General features: G+C 38.2%; 1 protein-coding gene across 1 annotated transcript in view; it reads right to left on the bottom strand.

Annotated features, from left to right (window-relative positions):
• GPC5 (glypican 5) overlaps positions 1 to 12,961 on the bottom strand; it is a 729,150-nt gene extending 716,189 nt beyond the window's left edge. Inside the window, 2 exon segments of the mRNA XM_054163173.1 lie at positions 4,597 to 4,733; positions 12,806 to 12,961. Of these exon segments, the coding sequence (XP_054019148.1) occupies positions 4,597 to 4,733; positions 12,806 to 12,914 (246 nt within the window). The 5' untranslated portion in view covers positions 12,915 to 12,961.
• Between the last annotated feature and the right edge of the window lie 215 nt (positions 12,962 to 13,176).

Genomic DNA, 13,176 nt, shown 5'->3' on the forward strand with positions numbered 1-13,176 from the left:
AGTCTGGAAAGCAAACTAATTGCTTAACTTTCACACTATCAACAAAGCTGTCTTTTGAAAGCACAGTTAAAATCTCAGTTATCTGTTGTTTGATCATGTTAGTCTTGACTGAAATTCAGAGACACCTAAGAAAACGCTGTTTCTTTTGATTTCTAAACAATTTTGGGAAGAAGATGCAAGAAAAGGCATCAGAGCAATCTAAATGATGAAACAAAATGGTGTCTAGTTTGGGGGGAGTGGGGAGGAAATGTACACTGAAACAATGAATGTCCATTTATTGTGCTATTTTGAGTTTCCAATACCTTTACACTAAACATTAAGAGCATGTGATTCTATCACTACACATGGCATGTCAAACAGAATTCACATTTCAAGCCTGAATTCACATCAAGGCATTGTCCAACACTCTCCTTGACAGGATTTGAATCTGGCTCCTAGGTATTATAATGAGCAACAGTATCTGGAAAGGGAAAATGTCCAAAAACTATCTGACTAGGTATTAGCCCATATGCACAATTCTACCTCTGATATAAAATCTGTCTTATGCAGGAATTCAGACACTTTCTAGTGTATATGGGTGTTTGACTGCTGGTATCCTAACACATTAAAACAACTGTGTTAAAGTTCAGCTAAGACTCTGACAAGATGCCACTGTATCATATATCTCACTTGTTCTTCCTTGGGAAATCAGACTCTCACGTGTGTTGCAGTAAACTACAGACATATAATAAACTTTTCAATGCCTGCCAGATAAAGAACAGCTTATTTTTCCTGGTCTCATTGTCTCATTGCACTCAGATAATTCCTAAACAGCAGTGCTAAAAGTGCTACCATTCATCCATTCCTTTGCTGTTCACATTACTGCCAATAAAATCTGCTTAAAAGCAATCTCAATGGGATTCAGATACCTAAGCATAGTGTCCCTGGTAGAGCCCCACAGTAACAGCCAGGAAGACATGGCACAGGACCTGTAGCAGACCTGCAGATCTCCAGAAAAGCACTTAAGGCTAGTAAGAAGCTCCAGCTCACCAAATAGTGTTAGATGTTTGTGCTTAGGAAATAAAATCACAAAAACTGCTTAAATTGTCTAATACACAGGAACAGAATAGTTTTGCTTTTAATATAACTGAATTTAATCTCAAAGTGTTAACTAAAAATACTTTTTAAAAAACAGTTATATAAAAGATACATGAACTGCTCCTGAGCTGGGAAGAAGTGATCCTTGATCAACAAGCTTTCTTGGACTAGCTTGCTTTCTTCTTTCCAGGGCCTTAAAGCTTCACGTAACTCTATGCTTATTACAAGATACTGTTCTAATTTGTGAAAAGTTAAAGATTGGAAGTCACTGAGCTGGCCACTAGCAGTGAATATACCAAGACTCTGTGACAAAGTAGTTTTATAAAAACTACTTACCTCACCACTTTTCTGATAGAATATACAAATTTATGTCTGGTTGGGTTTTTTGTTTGTTTTGTTTTGTTTTGTTTTGCTCTATTATTTGAGTAGCAATCATTTTAACCAAAGAGATAATTACATTTATTGTTTCTTACATTTCTTATTTTGGAAGTGTACCTGCAAAACACATTAACTGCTTGACCTGCTTTAAAGCTTTCTCTGAATTATTAGATGTCTTAAATTACCTTTTGCCATCTTACCATCATGGTATAATATATATAAACATAAAGGAAGATATTACTAGTCTTAAAGATGTTTTGCTGAATTCATATATGAAGTCTTTAAAAATTCTCTTTTAAGCAGTAATACATCCAAGAACAGGCATACCTATACAGTTTAGGCATGCACATAGAAGTGCTGTTGAAAAGTAGTTATTCTGGATCACTGTCCAGAACTCAGTTCAGCTGCTTAAGTCAGTTTAAGCAGGCTTTACTCAGACTGTATTATCCCAGCATGACTAAATGGCTTCTTAGTTCATGTAAGAAATCAATGGGATTACTAAGGATTGAGCACTGAGGTCCAGTATAGCACTTTATTAAAAGATAACTTTTGTTCTGATATGGTATAATTCTAAAAGAATAATTTTTTTACCAGGTTTCCAATCAAACTATTTAAAACACTAAAAAAATTCTTGTGCTGTTTTATGCTTAGAATACATAAATAAACGGATAAATAGATTAAACTGCTAATGTACAGTGATACTGATGGGGCCCCATCCCTGGAGATATTCAAAGTGGGGCTTGACAGGTCTCTGGGCTGCCTGATCTAGTTGAGGATCCCCGTGCTTGATGCAGAGGGGATCGGGATAGATGACCTTTGGAGATCCCTTCCAACCCCTAACATTCTATAATTCTATGAAATCCTAATATTAAATTAGATTCAGTCTGGAAACACACAAATTCTCTTCTGTAACTCTGTAAAGATCCAGATGGGACTTTTCCTTGGGATTATCAAACAGTGTAGGAGAAAACATCTGCTATTCCTGTGAAAACTGATCTGGCCATCCTCTGGCCTGAGATACAAGATTCATAGGGTGGGAAGGGAAGCAGGCAGAAGAAATATAGCTGTGGCTTAACCATTAAAAATTCAGGTAAGGACAGAAAGCACTATTAGTTTAGTCCCTGCTTCAAAGACAGAGAAAAAAAAAGCCATGTCAGAATTATTCTGGTTTCTATTGTTGTTCTGGATCCACCATCTGTTTACAGTAAAATACATAAACAATACAGAGAACAGAATCCAAGTCCCCCTACTGTCCATTTCTAGATAGGTGTGTTTTCCCTCCCCGAATGGAAAGGGGTAAAGTATGTGTTTACATGCAAGTAGCATAATTAAAGCATCAAGAAAGATTTTTGCTGTTGTGCTCTCACCAGGCAAATACTTAGAAGCAGCTGATATATCTGATTTTTGAAAACTTATCAAAGTGACAAGACAAAAAAGTAAATCAGAAGAGATTCATTTAATGTATTTTTGAAAGGCCCTCAGAGGCGTAACTTTAAAAACAACTAGATTAGAACAGGCTTACACAGGGCACCAAGATACCAGTGCTGTCAGTGGACAAAGCAAAAAACACTTTCAAAAACTCCTGAAGTAGAATATAATTGATACAGCACTGAGTAAAATATTTTTTTAACTAATTTTCATCTATCTAAAATATGCTGTCCAATATCATATTCTTCTTACAAGTCTGGTGACATAAAGACATGGGTAAGATTAGCATTTGTAGATAGAGATAGTATAAGAGCTCAGAAAACTTAGTTGGAAGTTTAGGCACTCAGTACAGATTATAAGACAAATTATCTTTTTCTAAAGACTTCTGCCTAACTTGTTTTATATAGTTAAATCCATGAAAAAAGAGTTAATCATACTTTCTATGATATAAAAGTCAGAATTTGTCATCCTAGCATTTGTTTACCTGCTTCAACTAGGCATGTTCTCAAACATACACACTTGCAATAGGAACAGACCCATGAATCACAGAAGGTAAAGTGGAAAGAAAAAACAATCTGCAGCTCAAAAATAAAATTTACTAGAAAACACATATAGAAAATTACCCGGTTTCACTTAATATGCAGGTAATATCCTAGGCATGGTTAAGTTTTTGCCTGCTAAAGAAAGGAGGTGAGGATTGCTTCTTCATGGTGAAGTATTCCAAGATATCAAGAGGCTGATAGTATCTTAGCTTGATAAGAAATAAAGTAATGGTTCTCATGTACAACATTTCTACATTTGTGACCAAAAAATACATGTTTCCAAAATATCTTCAAAGTCCTGTTTTGCTGTAAAACTTCATGGTTTTAAGTTCCATTGATCAAGCTCAGGTTCTAAATACTACTTCCCTAGAAGCCAAAGTCAATTAGTATGAATCAAGGTGAAGAATGAAAAAAAAAAAAAAAGGCAGGAATTTTGGCTAGATAGAAACAGAGGATTATTAAAAAAAAAAAACAAAAAAAACCCACATAAAAACCAAACCACACAGAGTATTTACACAAAAAATGACAGCACAGAGCAATACTATCAGTGGTGTGCAGGCGTGTGATGTTGGATCAAGACCTTGATGTGCAACATGACTTAATACTCTCAAGCCTAGCAATCCACAGAATCACAGAATTAACCAGGTTCGAAAAGACCTTCGAGATCATCAAGTCCAACCTATCATCCAACACCATCTAATCAACTAAACCATGGCACTAACTGCCTCATCCAGCCTGTTTCAAACACTTTCAGGGACAGTGACTCCACCACCTCCCTGGGCAGCCCACTCCAATGGCCATCCACTCCTTCTGTGAAGAATTTCTTTCTAACATCCAGCTTAAAGGTCCCCTGGCACAGGTTCAGACTTTATCCTCTCGTTCTGTCACAGGTTGCCCGGGAGAAGAGACCAACCCCCACCTGGCTACAACCACCCTTCAGGCAGTTGTAGACAGCAATAAGGTCTCCCCTGAGGCTCCTCTTCTCCAGGCTAAGAAACCCCAGCTCCCTCAGCCTCTCCTCATAGGGCTAGTGCTCCAAACCCCTCACCAGCTTTGTTGCACTTCTCTGGACACGTTCCAGCAAGTCAACATCTTTCCTAAACTGAGGGGCCCAGAACTGTTGAAAAATGATGGACAGTGGCTTGCCAAGCTCATCTGCCAGCTCTCTCACCCTAGGATGGATCCCATAACGTTCCATAGACTTGTGGGAATCCAAGTGCCTGAACAGGTCTCTAACTGCTTCCTCCTGGATTGCAGGGGGACTATACTGATCCCTGGCTCCATCTTCCAGCTCGGGAGGCAAGTTGTCTGGAAGACAACCAGAAAAGATTTACTGAGAATCCAAAAATGGGGTCCTAAGGTCCTTAGAATATGTGTGAATTATACAAAGAAAATCCAAAGCCACTTTAAACACTTGAAGTAGTACTTATACATGAGAAGAATTTCATGACACACATATCACACTAAATCCCTCTCAGTTGTAAAACTGCTCAGAGAACTTGAATAATTCAGTGATTCTCCATTAACTATGCATGAGGAAGAAAGCTGTGGGAGAATACGTGTGGGTGTTGTAGGTAAAGGTAGATAGTATTCAGTTTCCTGATTAAAATGACATTGATCATCTTTCAAGTAATCATTTTAGTGTCACACTGTACAACAATGAAGCCTTCATACTTTCACACTCACCATTTTTAAGACTAGAGTAGGATCATAGAATCTGACTGCTGTAATATACCTTGGGCCCACAAAATACTTCTTTACAAAACAGGGCAATGGCTTTCTGGATTCTCAGCAACAACCAGCTAAATTAACTTTGATTTTTCTCTTCCTTCCTGATACTTAGAGTCACTTTTAAATGTGATCTCCTCAAGAAAGGATCATTAGTTACACTTGTACAATGTCCAGGTGAGGGAACTATAGAAAACATCGAAAAAAAATCACATCTATTTCTCCTCTTCTCTCTTCTTTCATCTTAGTGCCCTGATACTATTCTTATCTCATTACTTCTCTGAGGTTTGGCTTTTTAGGATTTATTCTGGTTTGTTTATTTGGATTTTTTAAATCCATTCCCCAACTACTGCTTCAATCAGTCCACAGACACAAGCTGATGCTTGGATATTTTTTAAAGATCTTTAAGTGGTATGAATATTTTTAACTCTTCATGTCATTAGTGTAAGTGCTCTTGTTTGGCTTTATAAGAGCAGCTGAGTTTTAAGACAATATGTAGAAAAACTTGAGTCTCAGCGCATCTTCCCAAATCGGGTTGACAGTATGCTCCTGTTCCAGTCGTGTAAGGTACCACAGTAACTGCAGGGAGTGAAGCTGAGTACCAGAGAACTGTTTCAGCTAGGGAAGAAAATCTGCATGTAGAATTCACCCTACCACCTTGTCTGCACTGTCATCTAATTCATAAAGTGTGTTGTTCCTGAAAAGTAGCAACTTAAATTACCCCTTTTTTTTTTTTAAGTCTTTCCCCACTCAGGCTCCAGTAACCATTCTGCAATAATGACATTGTCTGAGGCTTTACTAGAACTTAATCCCTTACTTTTCAAATACAAATATATACTACATACAGTTTAGGTAAGTAATAACTCTTAATGTAATATAATAATTGAAATTACTTAACTCCATTTAAAATAGACATATTTGATCTTATTTCTTTTGACCATTACATGACCAAATGTCCTGTAACTCACATGTAGACATTAGATATGGACATTTACAGTCGGAAAGAACAAACTTGAGTCTTTTTCACAGAATAAAGCATCACTTGCTTTTCTCAAGATTATGCAGGACATCCCCCATAGGATCAGCAGATATGAGAGAGGACAAACAGGACCAGTACCTCTCTGTAGACACAGGCCTGGAGGATAGGCAGGATACCCTATAGCAGCTCAAACAGCACTACATAGGCACCTGGGGTGCAGCTCAATCAAGCCATGATCTCATCCCAGGGATATACTGTTAACACCTTTACCTCTGGGAGGGTCACACTGCACTGTACCACTAAACTTTTCTGTTGTTATGCAGTTACCTTCTCTTCCCGTCTAAATTCCCTCAATTTCATCTTCTGTGTCCTTAGCTATTTTGTCTCACAGTAACAAAGCACAAACAGGAAGCAAAGAAGTTCTTTAAATCAAAGGGGTCATTAATCTGTTTCACAGCAAGGACTAAGTGCAATGAGTGCATGAAGTGCTATATTTAAATCTTAGATTTTTAATAATAATAAACCCCATGCAGAGCTACAGGCTGGGGTCGGAGTGGCTGGAGAGCTGCCAAACAGAGAGGGACCTGGGGGTGATGATTGACACCCACCTAAACATGAGCCAGCAGTGTGCCCAGGTGGCCAAGAGGGCCAATGGCATCCTGGCCTGTATTAGGAATAGTGTGGCCAGCAGGAGCAGGGAGGTCATTGTGCCCCTGTACTCTGCATTGGTTAGGCCACACCTTGAGTACTGTGTCCAGTTCTGGGCCCCTCAGTTTAAGAAGGACATCAAGACACTTGAACGTGTCCAGAGAAGGGCAACAAGGCTGGGGAGAGGCCTTGAGCACAAGCCCTATGAGGAGAGGCTGAGGGAGCTGGGATTGTTTAGCCTGGAGAAGAGAAGGATCAGGGGTGACCTCATTGCCCTCTACAACTACCTGAAAGGTGGTTGTAGCCAGGAAGGGGTTGGTCTCTTCTCCCAGGCAACCAGCACCAGAACAAGGGGACACAGTCTCAAGCTGTGCCAGGGGAGGTTTAGACTCGAGGTGAGGAAAAAGTTCTTCACTGAGCGAGTCATTCGTCATTGGAATGGGCTGCCCAGGGAGGTGGTGGAGTCACCGTCCCTGGAGGTGTTCAAGGGGAGATTGGACATAGCACTTGGTGCCATGGTCTAGTTGTGAGGTCTGTTGGGACAGGTTGGACTTGGTGATCCTTGGGGTCTCTTCCAACCTTGGTTATACTGTGATACTGTGATAAATACTCTAGAAAATATTATCTTTTTCAAAAATCAGGGTTAGGATCAATAGGTGTAAAAAAAAGAAAAAAGAGCTTAAACTATTAAATATAAAATGGAAATATTAAGTTGTGAACTAAATCCTTCCTAAGGAGGTAATCACTATGAAATGTCTTTAAATATTAGCTTCCACCTAATAGCATAGTAAAGGAAAAGCCCTTGCACAAAAGAAATTACAGATTTTAATCCTCTGCTGTGAAGGAAACCGTTAAATTAGATGGTTATTTCAATTTATTTTTAAAACAACAAGAATAAGTCATGAGGAATCAAGTCCCTCATGGGACTGATCCAAACTGAATTTGCAGTTTCCCAGATAGCATTTACAATAAAACCAGAATGATTAAGCGAAATTGTCTGTGGGGACAGTATGAGAGTCACACAGCAGAAAGCAAATTAAAATGTACATAGAATTTTAGTATGGTTGAAATAGGTCTTACTTTGCTTAGAAGAATCTAGCTTGCAGCTTTTAAGTAATATATTTGGAGTGTTAAAGGTAAATTCTCACTGATAATAATACTTTTTTTATGTTAACAGCAATTAGTTTAAAATAACATTTTTCCAATTGGTCTATTCCTTTCTCCAGGTAAGCTACCCAAAACTGAACATGGCTCTCCAGGTTACCACTGCAAAGGAAAAAAATTCCAGTTCACAAATATTTACTGTTTTTCCATGGAAGAATGTAGTTTATTAACTCTTTCTTACAGAGATACACCTGCCAAGAACACTGTTTTGGTGACAAGTTGCCACATACGTAAGTGATTCAGTTCCGTATTTTTAAATAATTTTTATGGTACTTGTGATGGGTTACACCCATCCTGAAAGCTGGAGGCGGGGAGGGCTTGTGACAGCCTTGCCCTCCCCAGAAGGGGTTTTGCCCCTGGGAAACAGAGTTAGTCTGTTCCTCACCCCCTCCCTGTCCAGAAAGTTTATAAAACGGGAGACGCTGCAGCCATTTTGTACATATTAATTGCATTTCATCCTAGGTTGTAATTTTGCTTGTAAACACAGCTTTCATTTGCTTCCAGTTGAGCTGGTCTGGCAAAGTTAATATTGGGGGGATGGAAATTTCAACCCACCACAATCATATAATTGCCTCTCTGGAAAAGACCTTAAGATCATCAAGTCTAACCATAACAAGCAAAAAAACGCAACTAAGCTGGTCAAGCATCCAGAGAGTAAGTATTATGAAGAATGGCTGAGGGAACTGGGATTGTTTAGATTGTTGTTCAGATTGTTTGTCCCTCAACCTCCTCCCCCACCTCCCTCAGAACTTGTGTTCAAGACCCTTCACCAGCCTCACTGCCTTTTTCCAGACACACTCCAGCACCTCAATGTCCTTCTGCAGTGAGGGGCCCAAGAGTGAACGTAGTACTCGAGGCATGACATCACCAGTGTCAAGTATCACTAGCAGTTAAGATCATTTCCTGGTCCTCCTGGCCACATTACTTCTGATACAAGCCAGGACACTGTTAGCCTTCTCAGCCACCTGAGCACACTGGGGGCTCATATTCAGACTGTTGATGAGTACTCCCATATCCCACTTTGCCAAGCAATTTTCAAGCCACTCTTCCTCAAGCCTGTTGCATTTTATGGGGTTGTTGTCACTGAAATGCAGAGCAGGACTCTGCACAGGACAATGATGGACCTATGTCACTCACTGGCACTTTTTTAAGAGTTATGTGCTCTCAGTGTGGAAAAAGAGTGACATGACACAAGATCTGCTCTCCTGTTGCACAGAGTTCCATCCCACTCCAAGTAACTAGATTCTTAGATTACTATTAATTCCTCCCCAAATTGCTACAAAACATAGGAATTTTTCTATCCCTACACAAAAATGGGCACTGCTTTAAGACTATACAAGAGCTGACCCTGGTAGCACTTGTTCCTCTTTTGTGTGGAGGTGCGGACAAGAGTCAGTATGAAATTTGCATAATATCTAAGAACTGTGCAAAAGGAGTGTGTATGTCTCTGTGTATACATAGATAGATAGAAAGATCTCCAGCATGTAAAATAGAGGATAAAAAAGCATTTCTTTTTATGATTATCACTAGAATGGATATGTTGTGGCAATTCCTGTACAGAATTCACAATCTTTTTCTCAGTTCTTATTAATATATATTTAAAATGCAAATATATACAAGAATGATATCCTATCACCTGTCCTGAAATGTGATTATCATACAGCTTAAGTTCTCCAGCCATCTATCCCAAGAAAAGAATGCTTTCTTGCTCTCCATAATGTATCTTCACCTACCAGACTTTTTGACTTCACTCTAATTTATCCTTCTGTTCCTTACCACTCCTCAAAGGTACTAAAAAGAAACAAGATTCACAGTGCAAAAAAAATACACACAGGAGAAAACTGTAATAGTACTTGCTAGAGAACACTACACAAGTGATGCCATTTGTACCACATAGTTTGACATGTCCTAAGAGACATAGATTTTTTGCAATATTTGAAGATCGACAGCAGAGAGCTACTGTCAACAGGCAACACTTAGTATAGAACAATATAAAGTTACACACAGAGATTTAATAGACAGATGCCTCATTTCACAAACAGTTATTCTAAAGTGCTTCATCATCCTAACATACTCAAGATCTCTAGACTGTATTTAATACATAGGGAAAACACAACTCTGAACACTTCCAGAGGCAGCTACAATTTACTTACTTTAACTGCCTACCTACATCCACTGAATATGTAAGAATTGGAGAGAAAACTATTTGTCCTGTCTGGATCCAGTCCAACTCCTTTAGGCCATGACATCTAACCTCAACAGACTTCTAAAAGAGGGAGGTAACAGCAATGGCAATGTCCACAACACCTGTTCCTCTCTGTACACACCACAACAATCCCCTTCACGTTTTCTGCACAGCTGTCAAGATGTCTGTCCAGTTGTCAAAACAGCAGAAGAGGTAATTGCACTCCTAGTTGCACAGGCAAGTCTAGACTAAACATAAAAGGAATGCCTAAAGAATTAGTGGTAAATGTTGAGATAGACATTGTCATACAGCAATTCAGACTGGAAAAGATCTTCAGCAGACCCCAGTCCAAACTGCTGGCTCAAAGCAAAGTCAGTGCTGAATTCAGACCAGGTGTGATGTCTTATTATGCTCCTAGAGCTTGAAATGCAAAAAAATCAGCAGCATCTTATGGTTTCTGATTCTAAAATCATTTGGCTTGTACTTTTTGGTTAGCAATGGTAGTAATTCTTTAAACACTATGGTAACTACTTCAAGGTTAAACAAGATTTTAAATCTAAATAATACCATTATCCACAAAATATTGTCTTGCAGGGATTTTTTTTACATAAAAGGAAATTAAAGGCAAAAGTATGCACTTCCAAAAGATATGAAGTGTATAGGTACATAAAATACTGGTACTATAAAAATACATGCTTTGGAAAATAGTTGTTTAAAAGCAAATGATGAAAGAAAGACAGTGGAAGTAGTAATTAATGTTAGGCTACACATTTGGGAAGGATGGCCTGTGGTCCTGCGACAAAAACTGCTCACATGTGTTTCCCCAAAAAGAGAAAAAGAGGTGTATCTCAAGCAGTCCTGAAACCATCCCTCCGCAAGGACATATCATTACCAAGATACAGAGGCAGGCTTCTAGGCTTCTTTCTTTCTGATAGTGCTTCTTGAATTCCTTTCTACACTGTAAAATAGAATTACTGAGTGAAAAGTGTGCATGTCCCTCGGTGGCGTCTTGAATGGCAGGAGACACAACTTGAATCTTCACAAGCTGAGAAGTGTCTAGAACCCACACTCTGATTAACTGCTCAGATTATACCCAAGAGAAGCACAGCCATTTCTCTTCAAAGGCATGTGTATATCCCTTTCTTTCAGGCAGAACTCACCTACAGGGCAGATGTACACTGCAGACACTCTGAAAAAAAACCATTGACTGAGCCCCTGAGGACATAAAAGCAACAGAAATGTAGTTTCTGGATCCCAATTTAATTTCCTTTAAATGTCACTGAAATATCATTCTTGCAATGATTGAACAATCTTGGCACTGCACAAGTATGTTATTTACATACCTAAGGGGATGATTTTTATGTGAGTTTTGTTTGTTTGTTTTTCTAGAGGTGGAGGAAAGGCGGTGTTAAAACCCCAAGGCATAGAGTACAGCCCTCCCTTAATGAAAACACAATTGGTTACTGAGCTCTAGAGTCTACAGCCCTAGATGAGTAAAGCAGTGGAAAATAGTGTACCATTATGCAAAAAAAAGAGAGTTAATATACAGAAGTTAGAATAAATGCAGACGAGAGGGAGGGAGAGATTTCTTTGCACATTTTACTGATTATGTCATTATCATCATATCTGTTGACAGATGTGTTAGGCTGAGTTAATCACAACACTCCCAGAAGTTACAGAATTACTGCAACTTGTTTCTAGCAACAGCCTAAATATCAGAGTGAAGTCTTTAAGACCCCAGAGCCAACTTTGCTGTTGATTTTATGACCCTAGGCAGTCAGTTTTCATTTTAGTTTCACAAGTGAGAAACAAGAAAGTCACCAGAAAGACAACTTTCCAAGCCTGTACAAAGTTACTATCTTATTCTGTTCAATAGAGTGGTCCTTAAGGCCATAAGTACACATCGGTAGACATTGTTCTCAACAGATGTGAAATCTGCATCACTTCTATCACATACTATCTCATATCACCTCTATTTCTCATAAATTCCCAGCTCCTAACCATTTCTACATTAATTTAAGCCATATTAACTCAAAGAAAATTCAATAGTCTGTAGGGTAATTGTTAAAATGCAATGCACCAGCAGCTCAAATACCTTTTAATTATCAGATAGCTTTCCATTGTGCATTAGAACAGCTGTCACTCAACCTCCCAGGTTCTTTTTAAATTATTATTTTTAGACACTCAGAACATTTTTTCAGAAACTCAAAAGCTTACAAAAATAGTTCCCCAAAATTAACCTCAAATACAAACTACCCAAATATTTCTCCTAGAACAATAAAAATAATATGGTGAGTGGAAACATTGGAATTAAAAAACAAAAAAAAATCTCTCATTTGTAGCACTCCACACAGTAATTTTCACAGTAGTAATTTTGCATTTCAGTATCCAAATTACAGAAGCTCAGGAGAACCGCCACATTTCTGGTTTCCAATTCAAATCAAAGCATTGCACTAGAATAGTTTCTTATTCTAATACAATTTTTTAAGTCACAAAGTCTGAAAGCAATACACTTTCTAATCACCTAAATGATTTAATACTCCTTCTTTGATAGTACTAAAGCACAGGGAGAAACTAAAAATTAACACATAAGTTCTATTATACACAAACTAATCAAATACAGAAATCAAGAAAAGTATGAAACAAAGTTTGGAAACACAAAGCAGAAAGCTTTACCTTGAAAAGCAACTACATTATGAGATACTAAAAATTTTAATGTAGCACCAGATGTTTGAAGCACTTGCTGTATATCTTGCTTTGCTGCAGTCTGATATCTTTCTTCCATCTTTTTAGTACAGCATGTTGAACTTTTAGAAGTACAAACCTGGAGATCAACCCCTAGAGAAAGAGATTATTACACTCATGACTCCAAATGGAAATACATAATGCCTTTTTTTTTTTTTTTAACATAGGAGAACTACTGAAAGTTTTAAAAACAGCTGGTCTTGTAAAACAAAAAATAGAAGGAAATACCAATGAAAATTCTATGGGAAGAGTACACATAGTACAGTACAGTTAATTAATGACATGTAACACAGGTTCGTCCA

The sequence above is a fragment of the Dryobates pubescens genome, chromosome 7 (assembly GCF_014839835.1).
Source record: "Dryobates pubescens isolate bDryPub1 chromosome 7, bDryPub1.pri, whole genome shotgun sequence".
Taxonomy (NCBI): Eukaryota; Metazoa; Chordata; class Aves; order Piciformes; family Picidae; genus Dryobates; species Dryobates pubescens.